This window comes from Eubalaena glacialis, chromosome 1 (genome assembly GCF_028564815.1).
Source record: "Eubalaena glacialis isolate mEubGla1 chromosome 1, mEubGla1.1.hap2.+ XY, whole genome shotgun sequence".
Lineage (NCBI taxonomy): Eukaryota > Metazoa > Chordata > Mammalia > Artiodactyla > Balaenidae > Eubalaena > Eubalaena glacialis.
The window spans coordinates 224,724,989-224,747,756 of NC_083716.1; the positions used below are offsets into that span (position 1 = coordinate 224,724,989).

The 22,768-nt window shown below is 38.7% G+C and overlaps 1 protein-coding gene across 2 annotated transcripts in view; it reads right to left on the minus strand.

The window, feature by feature from the left end:
• Positions 1-304: 304 nt before the first annotated feature.
• PAX3 (paired box 3) overlaps positions 305-22,768 on the minus strand; it is a 92,052-nt gene continuing 69,588 nt past the window's right edge. The window contains exons 6-10 of one of the 2 annotated variants that reach the window (XM_061205308.1): positions 19,913-20,078; positions 18,821-19,035; positions 1,051-1,297; positions 526-556; positions 305-371 (exon numbers count right to left, since the gene is read on the minus strand). In XM_061205308.1, coding sequence (XP_061061291.1) covers positions 305-371; positions 526-556; positions 1,051-1,297; positions 18,821-19,035; positions 19,913-20,078 — 726 coding nt within the window. Of the gene's footprint in view, positions 372-521; positions 557-1,050; positions 1,298-18,820; positions 19,036-19,912; positions 20,079-22,768 lie in introns of those variants that run through there. The other variant, XM_061205316.1, reaches the window with a different exon arrangement.

Sequence of the window (22,768 nt, forward strand, 5' to 3'; positions counted from 1 at the left end):
ATTTTTATATCCATTTCCAGTGTGTAAAAGTCAAGGATTCCTCCGATCCCGCTTCATGGAGTGAGCAGTTTTAAGGTTGTAGAAGTGTCAGCATTGGACATCAAACTTGTTATACTTTATTCTCTGACTATATTTTCAGAACATTCTGCTTGCCCAAACCAGTCAAGATAAATCACACACACACACACACACACACACACACACAAATAGAATGTTTTAGCTCCTTCATCATCAGCACTAGAGAATTGGGATATTTGATATGTAGCCATGTTAAATCATTGCCTTAAAATGTTGCATTTGTCTTTTATTGTTCCGGATCTTCCTTTTCTCCACTGCTTTTGTCCAACACGTTCAAAAGAATTTGAAACCAACTACTGGAGAAAGAAAATCAATCATTCTTCTTTGTCTCCTGTCGAGACTGCCCCCCAAGAGGGTGATTTATTTTTTCTGAGAAGATTCTTCACGTCTAGGCTGTGGAGACCGGAAACAGGGCCAGTTTAAGCTCCAAGTGGACAGTTCACTTATGCGATATCTGGCTTGAGATAATGAAAGGCACCTGTAAGGAAACACACGCAGCTTTTCAGGTCAGGCTGGGACAATTCACAGCAAGGGGCAAAATCAGCTACAGGCTGACAATGTCATATTTAATACCGAGGTATCAAAGGATCGAGACGAATATTTTTATTCCTAAGACAAGTTTGACAGAACTCTGTGTCCTTGGGATTATACCCCATATGATCCTTGAGCTGACCTCATTAAGAACATGTGTTTCTAATGCCAGAGGTTATTTCATTTTGGCCAACCCTTGTGTTTTACCTAGTGGCAATCAGCTTTCACGTCTCAGCAATTAATAACCGCAAGATGTTGTTGACATTGGTTAAGAAAATAATTATACTGGGAAGCCCTTGCTGGAACAACCAGCTGGCTTTGCCACAAAATTGATACCAGGATGGAAGGCTTAATCATGCTGGCAGCTCCCCTTTCTCAAGGAAGAGTTAAAGTGTTTCACCCTTCCAGGAGTAAGTACTCCCTAGAAAGTCCAAGGCTTACTTTGTCCATACTGCCCATATTGGTAGCCTGTGACAGGGTCCATACTGTAGCCCGTGGTGCTATAGGTGGGTGGGCAATAAGTCTGAGAGGTTGGCAGACTGTCCAAGCTCTTCATATGGTCTAGTCTCTGACTGCAGCTGGCCGACACCGTCGTGGTAGGTTCCAGGCCCCCAGTGAGAGGCGAAAGCGCATAGTCGGTCTGGGGTTGATGGGGTACCCCACCGTGGTTGGTCAGGAGTCCCATTACCTAAAATAAACAGGCAGATTAGGAAGAAGTGAGAATGCAGGGAGGACCAGACCCTAGCCTGTAGCTGAAAGGATAACTGAAAAAGGCCAAGTTTTACTTCTTTGGAAATCTACTGTTAAATAGCTGTCCCGAAGACAGTGACCTCCATTCAAAGTGGCAGAGATATTACATCATGCCCAGTGATAACATCTGAGTGCAGTCTCAGAAAGAAGGAGAGGGGGAAAGGGGAAGGAGGGTGGGGGAAGAAGGGAAAAGAAAAAGAAGAAAGGAGAGAGGGTGGGAGAGAGAGGACACCGTGCCTAGTGATAAAATCATACTGAAAATTCAAAGAAGGAGGGACACAGGGACAGAAGGTTGGAAGGAGGAAGAAATTATATCTGTTCGTATTGAATAATGTTTAACCATGTATTACAACTGGGAGTTTCTCATGTCATTTTAAACAGGCATTTGCTTATATTTTTTTTAAGTTGAATCCAAATCAAATTCTTTTTGTGTATTTTGAGATCTCTGTGTCTTTTTTCATAGAGTTCCCTCTCACGAAAACTCCACTCCCCATCTTGGCCATCCTTCAGTAATTAGAAATTAGTACATCCTCCCTGATATTCCCTTGCGTTTTCCTCATCCCTCTTACCGTGTAATTAGTACTTGGTCACCTACTTTGAATTATGAGAGCTCTGAGGGGAGTAATCTACCGATTTTCATATCATCAGCACCTAACAGAGTGCTGGCACATATTAGGTACTGAATGAATGAATGAATGAATGGTAAATGATTCTCCAAATAACTGCCCCCATTACCTAAGCCTTTCATTTCGTCTCTAAACTAACATTTTCATAAGAAGTGTTAAAAAAAAAAAAAGCCTGAAATGCAAACATGTTATAAAAAGTCTGCTCGGTTTTTTAAATAACCCTGGAGAGCAAGCGAACTTTTAAAAAAACAAAACTGTGATAACAGAACAACTTTCCGATTAGCACGGTGACAAGTTTCACAAACACAGGCTCGCTGACCCTTACAACACCTTGTGATGGAAGCAAGTAGATAATTAATTTTGCAGCTGGAAAACTGCCACCCGAGAGAGGAAGTGATTTTTCTCAACTTCATACAAGTCAGCGGCAGGACTCAAAAAGCAATCGCAGAAGAAATCAACTGCTGAGTGAAGAGCTTCCAGAAAATATCACCTGCTTACAAAGTATTTCAATGCGGGGACCCACCACTGCACAATATTTCCATCCTAGTCCTGTTGTATTTTAAGACGTTTGAAGCATATGGAGATTAAAGTGTACAAATAAGAGCAAGATGAGAGGGCAGTAATGAAACTCAACCCTGATTGTAGGTCTTGGGTTATCCACCAAGGTAATTCAGTCCACAGAATCCTGGATGGAGGGGTACCAGCAAGGCAGGAGGGAGGGATGAATCTCGCATTCCAGAAAGCTTCCAAAATTAGATTCCAAAACCAGTGAGGCCACAATCCCCTTTGGGAAGGGTTTGCATAATCCTCATAGCTAAACAAAATCTTCTTGAAATAAAGCTTTAAACTGATCCATCTTCAATTAGCCCCAAAAGACCCAAAAAAAAGAAAAAGAGAAAACAAAAGAGAATCTGTTCACCACCTTCTATGGATTACCCTTTCTTCCTCCATTTTAACAAGCCATGATTCTCCTCACCATCCCACCCCGGCAAGTCTCTATTCTTCATTTCCTTGTCTCCCTTTCACTTGAGTTCTTCTATGTGTGAGCAGATGGGAAGGTGGGCTGGTGTGGGGAAAGCAACACAGTTTTACTCAAATTTTTAAAGACATTCCAAGGGATCAAAATTTTGAGCTTGAGATTTTTCAAAATCTCTAAAAATTACTTATATTCCAAAAAAAAAAAAAAATCGTATGTTTCAGAGCATAGTTTTGTTTTATTGGGGATTAGGGGAAAGTGAGAGTCACAGAGTAAAGTAAGAATAGGAGTCACAGCTAAAGGAGGATGAAAAGTCACCAGAACATGGGGCTCTCATACACTGCTGATTACAGTAAGTTAATTACTTCATTTTCTCATTTAAAAAACCTGAACGTAGCCCCAAATGCATTTATTTCCTGAATGTTCTTCCATCTATATATTTTTTTCTTTTTTGCCTTTCTTTGAGTTCATGTAGATGATTTTGCAGTATATACTTGGAAAATTCATAAATGTCAATTGATATACTAATTTATTAAATATTTTCTTTCAGCCCAAATTACGAACGTCTATTAGAAGAGAAGTCTTTAAAGTAGAGGTTGCTCAGGGCCAAACACACTCCTTTCCCATCAGGAATACCTCTCTGTGTACTGGTCTAATGGGCAAGAATGGACAAGGAAAATTAAAATATTAAAAATGTGATATTTTTAATGAAAGGGGGATTATGGCACAGGGCACAAATATTTTACTGTGTAAATAATCTGTGCTAAGTTTTTTTAAAAAGCACTTAGAAAAAGCAACTTTGTAACTGTATAAATTCAAAGAAAAATATCCAGTGGTACTGGATAAAAAGGAAATATATTTTTAACAGTGTCCTTCATGAAGATACTTCCTTGAAATTCTGTTAATTGTATACCTCTTTAAGGAAGAAATGGAATACTCTATACACAGTCACAGTTGAAGAGTAATAGAAGAATTTTATTCAAAACATGCACACTCTCCCATGAGCTATATGTACATTTTTGTGATAAACTTTTTTTAATCCTCCGCCATATATTTCTTGTTTGCATAACTTTGAAGGCCGCAATAATTCTGTCCATGGGAGGAAAAAAACATGAAGATCCTAAAAGAGAAGAAATGAGTCCTTCCTATAAGCAAAATTCAGCTTATGATGTTCACGTAGCAACTTTTTGCAGTTGTTGAATTAGAAAATACCTTAGGACAGGAAGACCTTGAAATATATTTGTTGGAGGATGGAGAACATACAGTACCATCTGCCAAGGCTATATTCTAGGGCAAGAGAAAGATAGCTCCTTAAAGGTGCCAGGGCACAGTGTCCTAAAGACATCCCAGCTCATGATCCAATCAGGAGGGATGGCTGCTGTGTGAATGGAATAAGAGGGATGCTTGATGGATCTTCCTGTCACTATTATGACTGTCACACACCGGAAGCTAGTGACAGCTCCTGCTTTAGCAATTGCCCTTAGCTCAGCAGCCCAATACTTGCGGAAGCTAATGTGAGGAAATAAAGAGGACCAGAGACCCGTTATCTTGCTTAGAGACAGATATTCTCCCATGAGTTTTTCTTTCCACTGTGATGGTCACACATTGTAATCATGACTTCTTTCTCAAGAATTGGATGAGGATGGGAAAAGAGGCACTAATACTTCCCTACATTTGCTCTGAAATGGAAATTAATGAATAATGACAACTAACGCAACTTATTTCAATATTTCACACTGAGAAAACCTGAGAAATGTACATCGTTGTAACAGCTTCTTATTTAAAAATTAAAAAGGAAATATGTGTTGGAAAAGAAAAATAACTATATCAATACAAAATGCATTACTTTCCCCTAACATAATTTAAAACCTCAAATCTCTATGGAAGGGTCCCATTACATTTTTATGTACATTTCTTTAAAAGCAATTTTGCTATTTAATGTGGTTCAAGGGAAGCTATGGAAATTTCCTTCTGCTGCACAAAGTTGGTAAACAGACTTCTTAGAACTCCCCCAATATGGTCATGGAATGTCTTCCAGTCATATTTTCTTTTTAAGAATATTGTCAGGATCTATTTCATATAAGCTTTTCCTACAGCAATTTGTAATTCAAAGCCTAAAATAAAATCTCCATTGGTTGCAAAGTGGGGGATTTTTCCTCATAAGCCATTAATAAGCTATTTCTATTACAGGGCTGGCATTTTTGCCTGATTTTATTTTATTTTTTAATTTGAGGTAGGAGAAACACAATTGCCTGGTTTTCACAAACAATTTCACAGGAAAAGAAATAGACTCAGGGCTAATCAGTTCTGTCTACTGAACATCAATCACATTCTTATTAAATGTCAGATGAGTCCAGGAACTGCAATGAACAGGAAAAGTTTTCCTTTTATAAAGATCTCTGTTCTGTCTCCTTGGCAAGGGAGGTGGGAGGAGGATTTTTTTTTTTTTTTAACTTTTAGTTGAGTACAACTCTTAGGTGAGGCATCTGGAAAAAAAATCTATTAAGTATATCAGTAAATTGTTACCTCCAAAACATTTCCCAGACACCGTTTCTAAATTGTTCCAAGGATAACCTTTAAAAACAAATTCACGCCTTAGAATCGTGAAGTGGGACTTCTGCTGGTTCCTCAGTCATTCCCTTTATTAGAGACTTTGTTGAAGATCTTTTTAAGCTCATTCTCAAGTTTCAGAATTCCAAATAAGTTGTTTATATCTTGATTGGAAGATTATATGGTTCAGGAAAAACTAACTCTTTACAATTGCTTCATGTCATATTTCTCTTGAATTAATTTTCCTATTGTAAGATTAAATATAAAAGATAAAACACTATGAGTCAAGTTAAGATTTACATTTAAAACAATGTGTCTGGAAAATATCCGTCTTGGCTTAAGTGTTATGATTTTGCCATCAGTTGAAAGTGCTCAGAGCTTATCAGAAATCTAAAATGATTTAGCAAATTATGGTGTACGTCTAGGCGCTTCTTTTTTTCCTTAGCAGGAATCCTGGTTCATGTCTTTATTTTCTTTTTTGCTCTTAAGTAATCAGATGCTTTTCTGATTTAACATTTAATAATACACATTTAGTTGCATTTTAGAAAACCATTGTGAATTACAGCTTTGTATGACATAAAGGGGTTTTTTTATAGCTTCTACACTTTTCTCAAAAGTCTAATGATTATAAACTTTTAAAATGTGGATGTAATTTATTTCCACAACCAAACAAAAAATTCAAATGTTTATGCAAGTGTTTTTTTCCCGATACGGGTACTACTGGAGTTATGTTATGCTTAGATATCAGCACTGTATCTTTGAGGCTGTAACTAACCCTAAACTTGAACAGCAGAGATTTTCCTGAAAATGTTGTCTTCAGATTCAAATGCCTTCGGAATTATCCTGCAGTTGATTAGCATCTAAATAATTAGATTTTTTGGCCCTGTCTGTTTGAAAGCTGTAAGAGGGAAGTTGCCTGAAGGCAGAAGTTTCTAGCAAGGTAAGGATGGTGACCTTCTCACCCACCCAGAGTTACGGGAAGGGCATGGCTGACCTTTACCTAACCAGATAGAAAACCAGTGCATGTAAAATGTCCAGCTAAATACACACTTATTTTTTATTTTAATCCTTAGCTAACATTTTAAAGTAGCTACGTTTCACACATGATGAAAAAGTATGCGTGTCAGACAAGTGTGGTTCATGTGGTGCATGTATTTCCAAGTTTTATTTGTAAAGAGCACAGTGAGTACCTTCTCAGTTAAACTCTAAGTGTTATATGTGCTTTAATCTCCAGCTCTGTGACAAGTTACAGAATGACTTTTACTTTATTGATTCTTTAGAATACCTATTTCTCAATAGACCTAAGCTGTCAAATGGATAGCAATATTCTTTAGAGACTGATGACTAAAATATAAATCTAGGCAAAAAAATTAGCATAGAAATGGCTTGCAAGAGACATATATACATATACACATACATACAGAGTTTACTTCTAGACAATGATGAACAATCATATCGTGTCCATCTATTATCAATAAAATAAAGCCCATTAAGAAAAAGCTCATTTCACCTAAATGAAAAAGTACAGTTAATACAGTTGGTATTTGACTATGTTAGACCCACCATGGGCTGTAATAAAATTCTCATATGTTTTAATTCATTTACGCATGCCTGCATTTAATATGCTTTGTGACCATGTCTACAATTAATATGATTTATGAGAAAAGAACATGTGTGATATTGGGGGGGTAGGGTGTAGCATACATATTTTTTCTTCTATGAATGAAAAATATAGCAAAACGGCTCAGGGAAAATTGTTGGCTGTTAGCATATTAAGATGGACTGACAGAGCCCTGAGTAAACTTGGGGGAGTTAATGATATCCTCTTATCTGACCCTGACACATTTGCAGCATGTAATTTACAGAAGCTCTGTCCAGGGAATCTTGACAAATGCTCCTAACGATGTCAGGGCAATGTTCCATTCTAATGTAAAACAGATGTGGGTCAGATACCCTCATTCATCACTTAACACAGAGAGTCTCAAACTCTTTCTGAGAGGAATGACATTACCTGCTGTTAACTCTTCTCATTTCAGGAAACAACAGCAGCCCTCTAAAGAGTAAGCACTCAAACCTATCACCATTTCAAAAACATGACTGTAGAAAATTAAGCATATATCTTGGTTTAATTTCATGACTACTTCTGGACACGTTTGCTAAATATTAATTGACCTCTTGAGACCTAGGATTCCAAATATAGAAAGGGAAAAGCTCTACGCTTGGGCATCCCACAGTACTTCAGTGAGATGGTGTTTAAAACTTTATCTCTAATTGCCCATAAGCTAAGCCTGCGTTCAAGAAAATGCAGGGCTGATTCACCCTAATAACCATTCGTAAATGCACACCTTGCTGAATCTTAACTGCCCAGTTCTGTCTGAGATTCACGCAGAACTTTACAATAACCTAGGTGTCCACGTTACCTTTTAGAAAGAAGGACCTCCACACTGCCCCTCTGAAGCATAGGGGTGCTGGGCTACACTGTATCTTCATTCCCCAAAAACTCCCCCTTCCACCCAATACTACAACTGTGTGGAGGACAGACATTCCAGGCTACTGAGGGAGAAAAAAATTTGCCCGGCTCAACAGTGAAATTTCTTCTTTCTTCCAGATCATGTGTGATGCAGGCAAATATTTCTGTGGCTGCCCAAAGTCCGTGTCATAAGACTCCATCTACTAAATGCCTGAAGATTACAGAAGAGAAACTTCCCTACACTTCTCTTCACGTGAAGGAAGATAAGTCCTCAGGACAGAGAAAAGAGCCAACTGAAACGATCAAGTGATACTGATTTAACGAGTAGATATCAGGAAAATTGTTTCTATTAGCTATGGGAAAGCAGTGCACAGCCTTGCAAAAGTCTGAGAATGAACTTACCCTTCAGGAAGTGTTTTCTGCCCTGTTTCACAGGTTTTGTGTTAAGGCAGAATAAGCTTTCATTTAAGATGCATGGAAATTTGTAACAACTCTATACATATGGGACAACATCTGAGAATACAGCCTTCTAAGAACCAGAAGCTACTATTCCAGTAAGCTAAAGTCCTACCTACTTTAATTCCCCCACCTTCCCGACTCCAGGGACACTGGACCAATAAAGATGTTGCAGTGCTTTTCCACGTGAAAACTTACTTGTGTTCTTGATCATAAACTGGGCAGTGGCTATGTCTCCTATTCCCAGGCAACCTGAAGTAGCTGGCAACATCCAGGACCCACAGTGAGGCCATGTATATAGTTCTTTGACCTACAGAAATTAAATCTGCTCCTACAGATCTTGACAAAATAGAGTCTTTGTAATTTAGTGATAAAAGGAATACTCCCCAATCAATTAAATCAAAATTACTTAGATTGCCCCTTACTTTCTAAAACCTTGCTATTGCACCTGTTGTTTTAGCTACCTTTCTCTTTTGCTGGTGAGAGAGAAGTATAGCGTTCATCAGATTCTCCTGCCTTTGACGTATCTAGTATCATCAAAGCTAGACTCTAGATTTTTTAAAAATGAGTTCATGTCAATATTATATTTCAAGGGAGTTCCCTGGTGGTACACTGATTAAGAATCTGCCTGCCAATGCAGGGGACATGGGTTCCAGCCCTAGTCCGGGAAGATCCCACATGCCGCGGAGCAACTAAGCCCGTGCACCACAACTGCTGAAGCCTGTGCGCCACACTACTGAAGCCTGTGCGCCTAGAGCCCATGCTCTGCAACAAGAGAAGCCACTGGAGTGAGAAGCCCGCGCACCGCAACGAAGAGTAGCCCCCGCTCACCACAACTAGAGAAAGCCTGCATGCAGCAACGAAGACCCAATGCAGCCAAAAATAAATAAATAAATAAATAATTTTTTAAAAATTACATTTCAATAAATCAAAACAAGAATAAGAATAGGAAACAATAGGACAACCCTGTCCCCTCCCTACTCTTAGCCCCATGGAATGAAGGACGGTTGCCTCTTCTTTTCATTGTAGTGGGTTCTCATGTTATTGTGATCTGAATTACTCAAACAAAACCAATTTTTGTACATTGTATTTCTGGGGAGCATATTATCCCAGGAGCATTACAATGACTGCATTCTGAATGGACACCAATATGTGTCCTTAGGTCTTTAAAATGTCTGAGTAGAATACCTTAAAATACTCCAGTGCACCAAGAAACTGCTTTTCCTTTGATGGTATTCAGCGTCCACATTTGCCTTATTCATCAGGGACAAAGAAAAGTATGCTTTTTTGTCAGGGGCCTGCGTGATATTTTTCAGCAAACAACAATGAGAGCTCTGTCGCAACAAGCAGTTTTATCACTTTATCAAAATGCATTTCGTCCTTTTAAGTGCTGTGCTTCTCAGCGTAGCTCTATAGGGTGATTCTTTTTCAATATCTCCCAAGTTTAAGAGGAGGATGAAACAGAAGCTGAGATAGTTTAAGCAACTTGCCTGAAGACACACAGCTAGTGAGTGGCTGTTAAGTACTGGAATCTAGTGCTTTTGACTTTGGGGCTCCTGCTTAGATCACTGAGTTACACCCACACGGCCGTCAGTTCACTAAACAGGAATTCTCTCTGTTTTTACTCCCTTTTTCTGCCTATCTAAACATTAATAAGCAGTTTATAGCTTCTCCTTTAAAATTACGCTTTTTCCTGCTAAGGTCGCTTGCAGAGGGTGACAGTGTATTGAAGCAGGAGATAACATCAGACATTAAATGGAAGAAACATTCACTAGTGAAAAAAAATTAAAGAACAATTCTAGAAATGGACAAATCATGAGTTGGGTCTCTACCCATTTTTTTCATTCAGCACTTCTTAGGAAATGTTCCTCAAAACTTGGTAGTCTGATACTCAACAAAAGGGATCCACAGTTAAATTAGAGAACACTGAGTTAAACAAACATGTTTCTACACTGCAGGACTTGTCAGAGCCTTTAGTAGGCTAATGTGCACTGGGACTCTGAAAGATAAAGGGATATAATTTGAAATATTTACCAAATCGTTGACTCAAAATCCTTTTTCCCCAAACCACTAATCCAAAGAGCCCACTTTGGGGAACAAGCCTTTATTATGAGACACTGTTTGGTTTCTGGGTGTTCAAAGATGATTATGACCTAGTATCATGCCTCTAGAAGCTCATGGTCCAAAGGGGGATGGATATGTTATAATACAGTGTGATATGAATTTTAACAAGGTATGAACACACTAATGTGGCATCAACAGAGACTAAAACAAGAAATTCTGCCTACAAGTGTCATAGAAGGGTTCATACTGAACTAGAAATTTTCCCTTGGAATCTTATATATAGAGAGTCAGCTCTTTAGAGGGTTTTTACACTTGATCTTAGCCAAAAGGCCGAGAAGTGATATAGAGGGTTTTTTTAATCGGCAGCTGTTTAATTAGATTTTGTAAGGCAAGCTGCCCAAAATGAGACATCAGTATTTCGTGGAGGGGGAAAAGATGGTTATTTCTTTAAATAATGCCTGCATCCTTCATTAGTTCAGTGCTGAGGACAGCCTGCCCAGTCATCTCACAGCTCAGAAATATTCCCTGCAAGGTAGAGACACAGCCCTTTGAGTCTACAAAATGCACTATCTCAAAGGGTCTCCCAATTTACCATCCTTTCCATTGATCAGTGGAGACAACGCAATCACTAATCTCAGAAACTCCAGTTTACTGAACTCTAGCTAAATGTCAAGAGGAATTTTTAAATATTACACTATACATTGAAAAATATACACCTCTGATGAAACCCAGACTGTTTTGCAGAGACAGATTCTTTAAAAAAAAAAAAAAAAAAAGTATACAACTAATGACTGAATCCGGTCTTCTGTGTCTGCAGTACAAAGCACACATTCAGCCTCTAATTGAATAAATATGCAAGTATTGAGATTTCTATAGATATTGCCATTTTGCAAATGCAGTAATAAATTAAAAGCTTTACATTGCATTCCAACCACATATAAAGGGTTGATTCAGACCCTTGGCCTCACACTAGAATTCAGCACGGCTTTCCTATGTTTTACTGACGAAAAAGAACAACTTTTTACTCCAGTAGCTTAGTTATAGACCAAGCAATCACACTCAATTTTTTTCTCTTCAATGGCTAAAGGAATTCAAATGGGCCTAAAAACCTTGGGGTTGTTACAGTTTTTGTCCAATGTACAAGAGAAAGTAGCTGATGGAATTTCTACTTAAATCAATTTAATTCACACAAAAAATTTAATTCAGCAAGAAAGGTTTTCTGGTGGCTCATTTCAGTGACATGATGTAAGACGCAGTCACTGGTGGTTGCTGCTCCCTCCCTTTCTTTAAAAAAGAGATTCTGGCCAAGTACTTGTTTCTCTCACAATTCTCCAACGAACTCAAGAGGCTGTGGCTAGAGCTGACATAAACCAGGGCTCTCCTCATACTCTTTAAGGGTAGCAACCACAGCCTTCAGAGAAAAACCAAAGGCACCAGGTCAATTACAGCCTGCACTGATTCAACAAATGGATTAGCAGCAATGTTTTCACCACTGAACAGAATATCTTGAAAACCTAATATGGCGGAATGGAAACATGCAAATGGCCAGTGGTTTCTCTGGTGTAGCTGAAATGGGCTTATTTATGATCATAAACATCCTTGAGCCTTCATAAACATGTAAAAGGCTTCTGCAGCCCTGGTTTTGAGCTCATGAATTGCTTTAGAAATGAAACAGAAAGAGGCTGAAGCTTCGGAGAGGCTGCCACTTTTGTACGGAATGTCTCTCTGTCCAAGCTTTGTTTGACACCCAATCAATCTCTTTAATCAAAAGCACTCCTTTTTCTTCCACAGATGAATTTCTGGAAATTGTAAAAAGGTAGTGCCTTTGTTTGGAAATGAGTTGGTGGCAGGCCACCTGTTTGTCTGGTTCTTCACGATGATAAAGGTAGGTTGAGGGCACGGGATCTGCAACCTGTGTGTGAAATGGACAAAACAAATGGCCTGGCATCAGGTAGCTTCTGGATGTGTGCCCAAACTGTCCAGAAAAAATAGCTCTCCTGAAACAGGAACTGGCCCTGCCATCAGGGTAAATCTTACTGCTTTTACATGTATCAACGGTACTAAAGAAGACCAAGGAATTGCTATACCACAGTGAAAAAGATATTCTCTCTATACGAAACAGAAAAGTACCCATCACAACCATTCTTAATGACTATACCCCATTTGCATAACAAACTGATGTGTAGTAAACCGCACACCTTCGATGGACAAAGATCCTTCATCTTGCCTTGCAGCTAAGGAATTTGAGATAATTGTGAACACTGTGGTCCAGGAAATGACAAGCAAAATCAAAAGCAGTCTTGAGTTGTGTGTACACATATTAATGCTTAAATGCTTCTCCTTAGTAAGTTTCAGGAGTAACAAATGTTTGTCAAAAGAAGCTGTGCTGAGCAATTGAAATCTGATTTGAAATGGAACCACGACAGTCTAATACATATATGCATGAAATGGAGAAGCTGCCTAATAAGCGTAGCTGACACCAAATATGCAATTTACATACATTACACACTGATAATCTCAATTTTAATATTATTCTTTAAAAGTAACTGGATGGGTGGTGGAGTTAAAAATTTTCTTTTATAAAATGTGAATAAGAACAAAAGTTTATCCTGATGTCTTCCACCATTAACCACAATCTCCTTAGTGTAAAGATATATCTGCTCTTTCTTGGGTCTGTTTCAGAGGCAGTATCTCATCCCCACAAAGCTGTGATGATTCAACCAGACTTAACAGATGAATGGTCGATAAACTTGATGAGATCTGCAGACCTACTCTTTGTTCCTGAGGTGCTGAGTGGTGAGCAAACATTCAAGCATGTTTAAGCCTGGTACACAAATCTTTACGAGAATTTTTTCTTTCCTCAGTAGATTATCCATGAAATAGGACAGGTGTACTGGTTATTCAATTACATCTTATACAAGACCTGGCCAAAATTTGAAATGAGGCCTCTGAGCATAGATCTTACTGTGGAGATTTATTAATAACAGTTAAAAGTTGTCTATAACAAAACTTTTTTTTGTAATTTAAGCCTATTTTCTTATTTTATCATTGGTTTCACTCATAAACCAGAAACGAAAATCTGCCCATCTGTTCTAAACATAAAATGTGTTCATAATAATCCAGATTTATACCAAATGTATTTTTAAGTATTGCTGAATTGAGAGAGTACTCAAAATTTATAGCCTCTGAGGTTACAAAGAGGACTTCCTCTTTTTAAGGAGGAAAATGCTTAAAATGAACGTAGGAAAGGCTCAGAAAGCTTCTTGGATATCAAATGGCTCCATAGGAAAAAAAAATGTCAATGATATAAGAGTAAATGAATCAAAACCATATGGATCAAATTTTCCCTAAAATACACAGTTTGAAAAATTAAGGCGGAAAAGTGCTTGGCAAAATGTGTTTTAGGTTTTACCAAACCCAAAACATTCGAAGAATCATTTGCAATGGTTGATGAACCCTAAATGCAGCCAAGTTGGCCCATTTTTGTATACCACATACCAATAAAAAAAAGCTTCCTAGATAACTTCCTAGTGTAACCCACTGATACTGTATTTCACTCAAGAAATCATTAGAAGCCGTCACCAGAAACCGTGGCATTTGTAGGAGTAGGGGGGTGTTGAAATGATATAAGTTTGTTCATTTAATTGGCCTTGTTTTGGGGGTTTGGCTCTGCGTGTTTTGGACGTGGGGGGAGCAGTGAGGGTAATGTTTCTTGCAAAGGAAAGTTAATTAGAAGAACATGGGCCAAACGTTAATTAGTCTCACGTCTTGAGCATATGGTAGTATTTCCTTGGCACTCCGTATTCCAAGTCGGCATTCCTTTTTTTCTCCTGCACATGCAGGAAGGTGCTGGGAACACACCAGCTGGGTTTGGAGGGGAAATATGTGGTCTCTATTTCCCTGTGCTCTTTCTGTGGTGTTCCCACACCAAGAAAACACAACTTTTCAAAAGAGGGTGCTACCACAGGGTAGAGGGAGTTGAATGGTTTTCTTCTCAGATGGTGTTTTGTCATTCATTATAAAAGCCTCATCTCCTGAAAGGGTTATATAGTTCAAATGATCCTAGAAATTCAGAGACAGTAGAAAATGTCAAGGGAATTAGCCTATTCCCAACCCACCCATCCCTGAGAATCTCAAGTTCCCTGACAAATCCAGCTTTTGAGGGAGTGTGAAGCCCAGCCCTCCACCTGTGAAGGCTTTTGACGGTTCCTGAAGGAAAATCGAGTTGAATATCAGTGCCGGAGCCCATGGAAAACTTTCTACAACATTATGCTTCTTCAGCAAGTGAAATGTGTAATTTGGTTTATTAAAGAACGAGTAATAACTGCAAGAGAGGTAGACTTGGCTTTTAACTCTGCCAGTGACTCAACTGTGTTGCACTGGCCTCAGCTTTTCCATAAATAAAATGGGAATATTCCCCAGATACAGTTATGGAGTCCCTCAGAACAAGACACACTTTTCCAACGATTCAGTAACACACAGACACTTTCAGCAACTTGAGGAAGGATACAACCAAAGCTTCTAAAAGTTTTCATCAGGATTCTGAGATTTAGAATGTCATAGATGCCTGTCAGTCTACTACTACTCTAATCCCACCAGCTGGACAGTGTAACCTTTTCCTGATTCACTGCTTCACACCCATCCCTCCCGAAGCTGAGAATTTCTCTGGGAAAAGCACTGAGGGAATCTAAGAAACACCATTTGACTAATGGCTCTGATTCCAAGCATTTTTTTTTTTTTTTTTTTTAGGCCACAGGTCATGAGAGATCTTAGTTTCCCGAACCCGCGGCCCGGGCAGTGAAGCACGGAGTCTTACCCACTGGACCACCAAGGAAGTCCCTGATTCCAAGCTTTAAAAGAATCTTTGCTCAAGGGAGCAGATATGTTAGAGACCCCAAAGGAAAATCAACTACATCCCTCACACAAACAGAGAAACAATTTGCTTATCATAATGGTGTCTATTAATTCTTTGACAAGAAACTAGAAAGCCGATTTTACAACAGTTCACATACATTCTAACTCGTGATTTCCAAGTCTGAATGGCAAACAATACATCAATTTCAATGACACTAAGAAAAAAAATCAAATAAAATAGCATCCACTACAGAGATTTACAATGAATTGATCATAATGACTCAAAAAACTTTAGCTCCAATTCAATTTAAATTAATAGGTAGGTAAAGACCTATGATGAAGGGTAAAGGCAGGGGATAGGTAAGATGCAAAGTTACATATTATATAACATAGAACATGCATACTATCTCAATTATATATATATGTATGTGTGTGTATATATATATATATATATATATATATATTTTTTTTTTTTTTTTTTTAAGCATAAGACCCAAAAAGAGCTGAAAGGCAATATGTAAAAATATTAACAATGGCTCCCCAGGGGAATTTTTTTCCTACTCTAGAGATACCTTTTTAAAATTTTTTCCATTTTCTACAATAACCATGAAGTACTTTTTATTATTGGGGGAAGTTAAAAGATTGATAAGAAAAATGTGTAAAGCAAAAAAGCATGTAAAGAGTGCATTAGCAAAAAGAGTGTTAATTAACCCAAATCCAAAGTTTAGAAAACTAGTTTCTATAAAATGATTTTAAAATATGAATAAGGCCCCTGGCTCTATTTTTTATGAAACCTGTCTGCTCTTCACCCAGCTGGGTGCTATCATGAATGAGATTCGAGAGTAGGAGCTGGGAATCCTCTGTCCAGTCCCAGCTCTCTCACTATTAGCGCTGTGACCACAAGCTCTCTGAGCCTCAGTTGATTTGTCTGCATATTAGACGTCCAGATAGAGACAGAGGAAGTGGAAAAGTTGGAGGAGAAGAGAAATGGCAGCTGCAGGATTAGTTCCATTTTTAATATTATATGATCCAGTATATTAATAAGCACTTCTCTATAGCAAGCAAAAAGACTAAGCCATGACCGCCCTTTCTTTACTCTCTTCTTTAGTTAACAGGTAAACCAGCTGTTACACCCTTTTCTTCAAATTTTCTTTACGATATTTTTAATAAAGCCAAACGATCAAAAACAGGGTAATGCACACCTCCCCACCTTGCTTAAATAGAGGCATTCCTGAGAAATGGTAAATCTTAAAGGCTATAGAAATCTGAGTTTTAATTCCCAATTCTCCTAATGTTCCTATTCCATCTTTTTGTAAATATGTCTGGCAAGATATTGATTCACTCAGCCTTTTTTTCTCCAACTTTGCCTAAGGAAATAAGGAGGAGCTTCATATTATTCGTTTCTTTTCTAACTCACTGGAGATGCTACAAGAACTCAGACAACATGGGTTCCTAGTGGTGGGCTGAGGAGGAAATATATGGTAGAAATGCAAAATGTCCTGGATATTTGCAATTTAATAAGTGAGGAGTTAACATAATGTGTAAGAGCATAGTAAAGAAATACAGGAGAAGTTGCCTGTGGAATTTTCCATGGCTTGATATTGGAATGATTCCCACCCTACCGCCAACTCTGGAATCATAGCCAGGCTTCTTGAAATCAAGGATTAACAGTTTCAAGGTCAAGTGCTAGTACCTCCACGTATATAACACAGTAGAATACACTTATACTTCTTATAACTTACAAGAGCAGACATCTATAATACAAGAAACTAGGAGCTTCACTTAGAGAATACAGGTTCGTGTCATTATTTTTATTATGCTCGAACACTAAGAAATGCCAGAAGAATCCTGGGTCTCACCTTACAGAAGTGGTTCGAGCTGAAGTTTACTTTTATGCAAACTTTCAACTAAATCATGTTCATAAAAAGCTCTTCTATGGCCCCAAATGACTTATAAAACTGCAGAGATAACTACTTCTGATGTTACTTCTAAACTGTGGAAGAAGCTTCTATGCTATAGATCCAGACATTTAAAGATGAATCTATTAATATAAATCCATGATTTTCATGCAAAATCACATTCACAGATGCCAGCACTTGGAAACTAAATGTATTAAAGTCCTGTAGGAAGCACGTCCATTGTTTTCATGTTGTTATTTTTCAGCTGAGGCTTAAAGCCACCTCTTATTTTTCATCCCAGGATGTGCTATAGGAATCTATGAAACTTAATTACATTCACTGTTACAAAAAAGGATTTATGAACTTTTGCCTTTAGGCAGAAATGTTTATTTCATTGCCTTTGCTATTCATTCTTTTCAACTCCAACGGCTTTGAACTTTTCAGCTGCTCAGAGTTATCACCGTTGCGCAGAGCCCAGGAACTCCACTCCCAAGACGCAAACCACAAGTTGAAGAAAACGAAGAAGGCGAAGATATATGAGTCGTCATTTTGGCCACCCTTTGTGCCATTAAAATCTCATTTTCTGCCTATTAGAATGCCCTCTTGGTGTTTAGGCAGCAGTGATAGTCAGTGATTAGTGTGTAATTGAGTATAATTGTCTTTTCACTTTTCATTTGTGTCATTCTGAGCTTCTCTCTGTTTTTCTAACCACCAAGAGGAAAAAGGGGGTTAAGAAAAGATAAAGCTGTTAAAACTCTCACTCTCAGCCCTGAAGAGATTCTCGATTGCAATTATAGATTGCAACCCCTTCGTGACATTTCTCCAAATTCAGCGGGCAGCTCTCCTTGCCACCTGGGCCAAGTGCTCTCTAATAAAATCAAGTGATCTATATTTAAACAACTGCTAATAATGTCAACCTCAGACAGATGCCACATGTAGGAAATTTAACCAACCCTCTGACATGCAATTATCGAGGCAATTTATTAATATAATCTCTCAAGAAAAGCTCAGAGTCCAATGCAAATTAGAAAAACAATTACAACATTCAAATATCTATATATTCCCAAAGAGCGGTAATTCTCCTAATTTGTGCGTTTATAACTCATTTATCCTAGAGTTCTGTAGTCATCAGCTGGGTCTCTCTCCACACAACTTGTTAACCTCCTCTCCAAATATTGTATAAAAGCTTTGGTGTTTTCTTATTAAGTGTTCTTGCTCACAACCCTATCAGCTGACCAAATACCATTAAAAAAAAAAAATGTGTGTGAACCTCTTACCCAAAACCCAGAACAAGGAGTGGAGAAGATGAATGCCTTGACAACTAAGTATAACATAAAATCTCTGTGATTACATTAAAAGTCACTTGGATTTTAAGTCTAAGCTACAACTTTTGATACAGCCCGTAGGAAGGGTGGAGAGAAAGGAAACTAGAAAACTGAAATCATGTGGCTTGTATAAAGAATACATTATGGTTTAAATTTGGCAATTCATTATATGACTGCCTCGGGGAATTGACTATTTGGTTCTGGTATACAGCAAATCGTCTGTCTGGAAACACGGGACTGACCTGAGGTGAAAGGCCATTGCCAATGGCGGGGTTCATGGGGTTGGAGGGCCCGGATGGAGGCACAAAGCTGTCTGTATAGCTGGAAAATCCATGCCTGGTGCTGGAGAGGCAGTAGGCAGAGCTGCTGTCCGGGGTGGAAGGAATAGTGCTTTGGTGTACAGTGCTTGGAGGAAGCGGCTGAGGTCTGTGGACCGTGCTGCTGGGATCCGACACGGCTGCAAGGAAGAAGGTCATCAGCCATAAATCTCCTTTGGAGGCCAGCAGAGAAAGTTCAGTACAAAAGTTCACAGTCACCAAGCCATCAGCAGTATATCCTGGTCAGCCACATGTAAATTTCAAACTGCCCTTCTTGACACGCAGGTCTAGAGCCACTCATAACAAATACAGCCACATCTCTGCACATACGTGCAAGGACATAATTTATCTACGTACTTTCAATGCACACTCACCCAGAACAGAAATGCAGAAATCACATCAACAGTGCGAACAAACTTATTTTGGTAGTGAATGTTATTAATCACGTGAGGATTAACCCATGTAAGAATTGCAAGTCTCAAGTTTCTTATCAAATATACTTCCAAAGCACCTGAACATTAATGTGATAGTATAGTTTCGAATGCCTGCAATGCTATCTTTCATAATGCAAACTAATTTAGTTTTATCATTTATCCCATTCGTCTCTATGCACTAAGACAGAGGGACTTTTTATCAAAGCTTACCTTCCCTCTATTCCTACTGCAGTTAGGAGCCATCACAGAACTTCAGCTAATTGCAGACTGGAGTATAAATGTAAAGTTTCAACAAATGAAAAGCAAATTGCATGCTTGTGTAGGGATGCTGTTTTGTTTTGTTTTAAAATACTGAAACAGTATTATATTACAACACAGTTTATCTAGAGAGATTCAGACAGGTCACAGAACAACCTATGTTTCTGAAATGTGACAGGTATCAATACTTTCAGGACAACCTGATGTAATGTAATGAACATACAAACAGCCACAAGGACACCGCAGAAGATTTCACTGCATAAATTAAGCAGCAAGGAACAAGATTGGGAGTTGCATCTCAACCCCCGACTCCATTCCTCCATACCTTGTGGAATAGCTGTGGGCTGGTAAGAGGTCTCGGACAGCTGGTATGTTGGCAGAGTCGGCATGGCCGTGGGAGGGAATCCCCCCGGAATGAGATGGTTGAAAGCCATCAGTTGATTGGCCCCAGCCTGCTTCCTCCATCTTGCACGGCGGTTGCTAAACCAGACCTATGGATTTAATTTAAAATTTGAGGATTTCACTGATGAAATAATAGTACAGTCTTAATGAATTTTTCATGCTAAAACAGATTAAAGGCCCCTTACTGACAGGGCAAATAGACACAAGAGCCCTCCACCTTCTGGGTTGTATTGTCAGGGAAGAAAGGAGAGTTAGATGTCAGGGGTCAGTAGAGGGACTTCGAGGGCCTTCCATGGTCCTGCAGAGCCCCCACGAGCCCGGGGGTGACCATGGGGAGGGATGGCTAAGCAGGGATGGGAACAACGGGAACTCCCTGCCATCACCATAAGCACCCTCCCACCTTCATGTACCGCGGCATAATGGAGAGGATCCAGGAGTCTGTTTGGCCCCCGCGTGACATGTGTCCTAATTTGGTCTTACCTATCACACTAACCCTTGTTTTTTATAGTCTTATCAATGTGTTTGTATTTCTATGGACATTATGTGCACAATTCCTGGAAAGTCATATAAATTAACCAGAAGGATAAATGGAGCTATTTTACCATCCCTTCCAAAGTGTGAGACATTGTGCTGATTTTCATGGAAATAGATGCTGAAGAGGTAAGTATTTCAAGAAAGGAAAGCATTTTATCTATGAAGCTCTTTTAAATAGTGGGTTTATTTATTATTTCTTTCAACAGCAGCTATAAGCACCTATCTTTTTAACAGAGGGCTAAAGGGGTGGATAAGATAGGATCCCTGCACTCAAGTCGCTTACTGTCTCCTCCTCTAGGAACTCACAGAGTAATCAAGGTCACCAAAATAACTGCTCACAGGAGGTGGAAACTCCATGTTCGAAAATGCAGAGAAATCAGGAGAAGTTTAGAGTGGAGACGAAGTTTCAACGCCTTTTAAAGCTTGGATATGATTTTGAAAAGTGGTCACGCCAGTTGGAAGAGACACAAGAGACCAGCATGTCTAAGAAAAGTTGAGACTTGATTTCCTTATAGAACAAAGTTAACAATTATACAACTTAAATGTAAATTTCAAGTCACAAAATTTTTAAAAGAGTGGAGAGAGGAATGTCTCCCTTCTGCAGCAAGAAAGCCCAGTTTAACAGATACTTTGCCAAGGCATCTGCTTAAACTTTTGCCAGTCACCCAAGCATTTGTCTGGAAAAGAGTTTGGTCATCTCTAACCATGATGCAAGACAGTTGTAAGGAAAGCTGTTTGAACTTCCTCAGAACACTAACATTTAACACTCCTTAAGTTTCCAACAGGAAAAGAAGGGAAGTCAATATTTTCCCATGTTGATACATAATTGAATTAGAGTTTTACTTAACTTAATAAATTGCCACCTGGGATAATAGAACCATTGACAGCACTCAATTTCAGGTCTGCATCAATTGTGTTTTCTCACTGCAAGCCTAAGCGTCTGTTACCACGACCCCCAAAGGCATCAGGGTAAGAAAACTGTTTTCAGGGAAGTGCTTGGAACAAGCTGGTTAGCCTGAGGAGGCTGGGGGTAAGAAATTAGGGTTGTTTTCATGCCTGAGTGCACTGTACTATACCACGGACTGTGTCATATTTTATAGCATAAAACTTCCAGATTAATGAGGCACACCTGGCTCAGGTGATCTTTTTTTTTTTTTTCCTCCCCACACGTATCTAGACCAACCCATGTGCAGTGCATCTTCAGCTTTATGTACCAGGCTGGGAGGAGAGTTGAATTTCCAAAAGTTCTGATGTGACTTCACTCATTCAGACTTACTGTCTTCAAATCTACTGGTGAGATCCCTTATGAAGAACTCAGAAGCTTGCACTTCTGACATTATCAGAGCATGTTGCCAATCTCTCTGTGCCAACTTCCTGCTGTGACTTTTAGATAAGTAAACCAAATTTGATTTATCCACTGGGTGGGCTCTTCCTGGTTACTCCATCAGTCTTAACCTACTTTTGATTTACATTCATGCTAACTCCTCCATAACCCAATTTTTTAAATCAAAAATGTCTTTGCTCAGATAATAAATTAGAAGAAACATCATAACTACAAATCCCTTCAAAACATTAAATCCAAAAGGCTAGGGGTATAAAGTTTTGGGGGTTTATTTCCATTTTTCCAAAATAATACAAGTAAATATTGATGACATAGAATAAACCTACCAGGAGTTGGATAAAAATTCTTATAGTTACAATACAGTATATATTATAACTATAATATAAGATGAAGAGAAATAGTTGGGAAGCAAATCTTTACTGAAAAACAAACCTTCAGCAGGAGTTTTAAGAGTTTCCCAAAGGAAGGAATTTAAATGTTGTTTAAATTTAGGCTAAATAAATCCAGAGGGCTATTCCTGAGGGAAGCAGGGCTTACTGAAGACGGAGCTGCCTGTCTCTGGCCATTTAACAAGATTTTTCTGTCATCTTGCCCCTGCCAGCCTCTGCATCTCCTAGAACCAGCTGAAACTGCCAAAAGAAGCACTAAAGGAAAAATATACTGAAGTTGCAAAATGGGAAATGGCCCTTGCCTTCTTTATGCTTTGAAACTCATAAGCATCTATTTTTAATAGAAAAAAAAAATGCCCTTGAAATCACCTTCATTTTAAGTACCCAAACTGGCTAAGCACAGTGATCCTGGGGTACTGTTATTAGCCCATCTTTGACTGAAAGACATTCCCTTGGCCCTCAGAAGTCCTACCCAACTCTTCCAATATTGTCTCTCTAATTCCTAACAGACAAT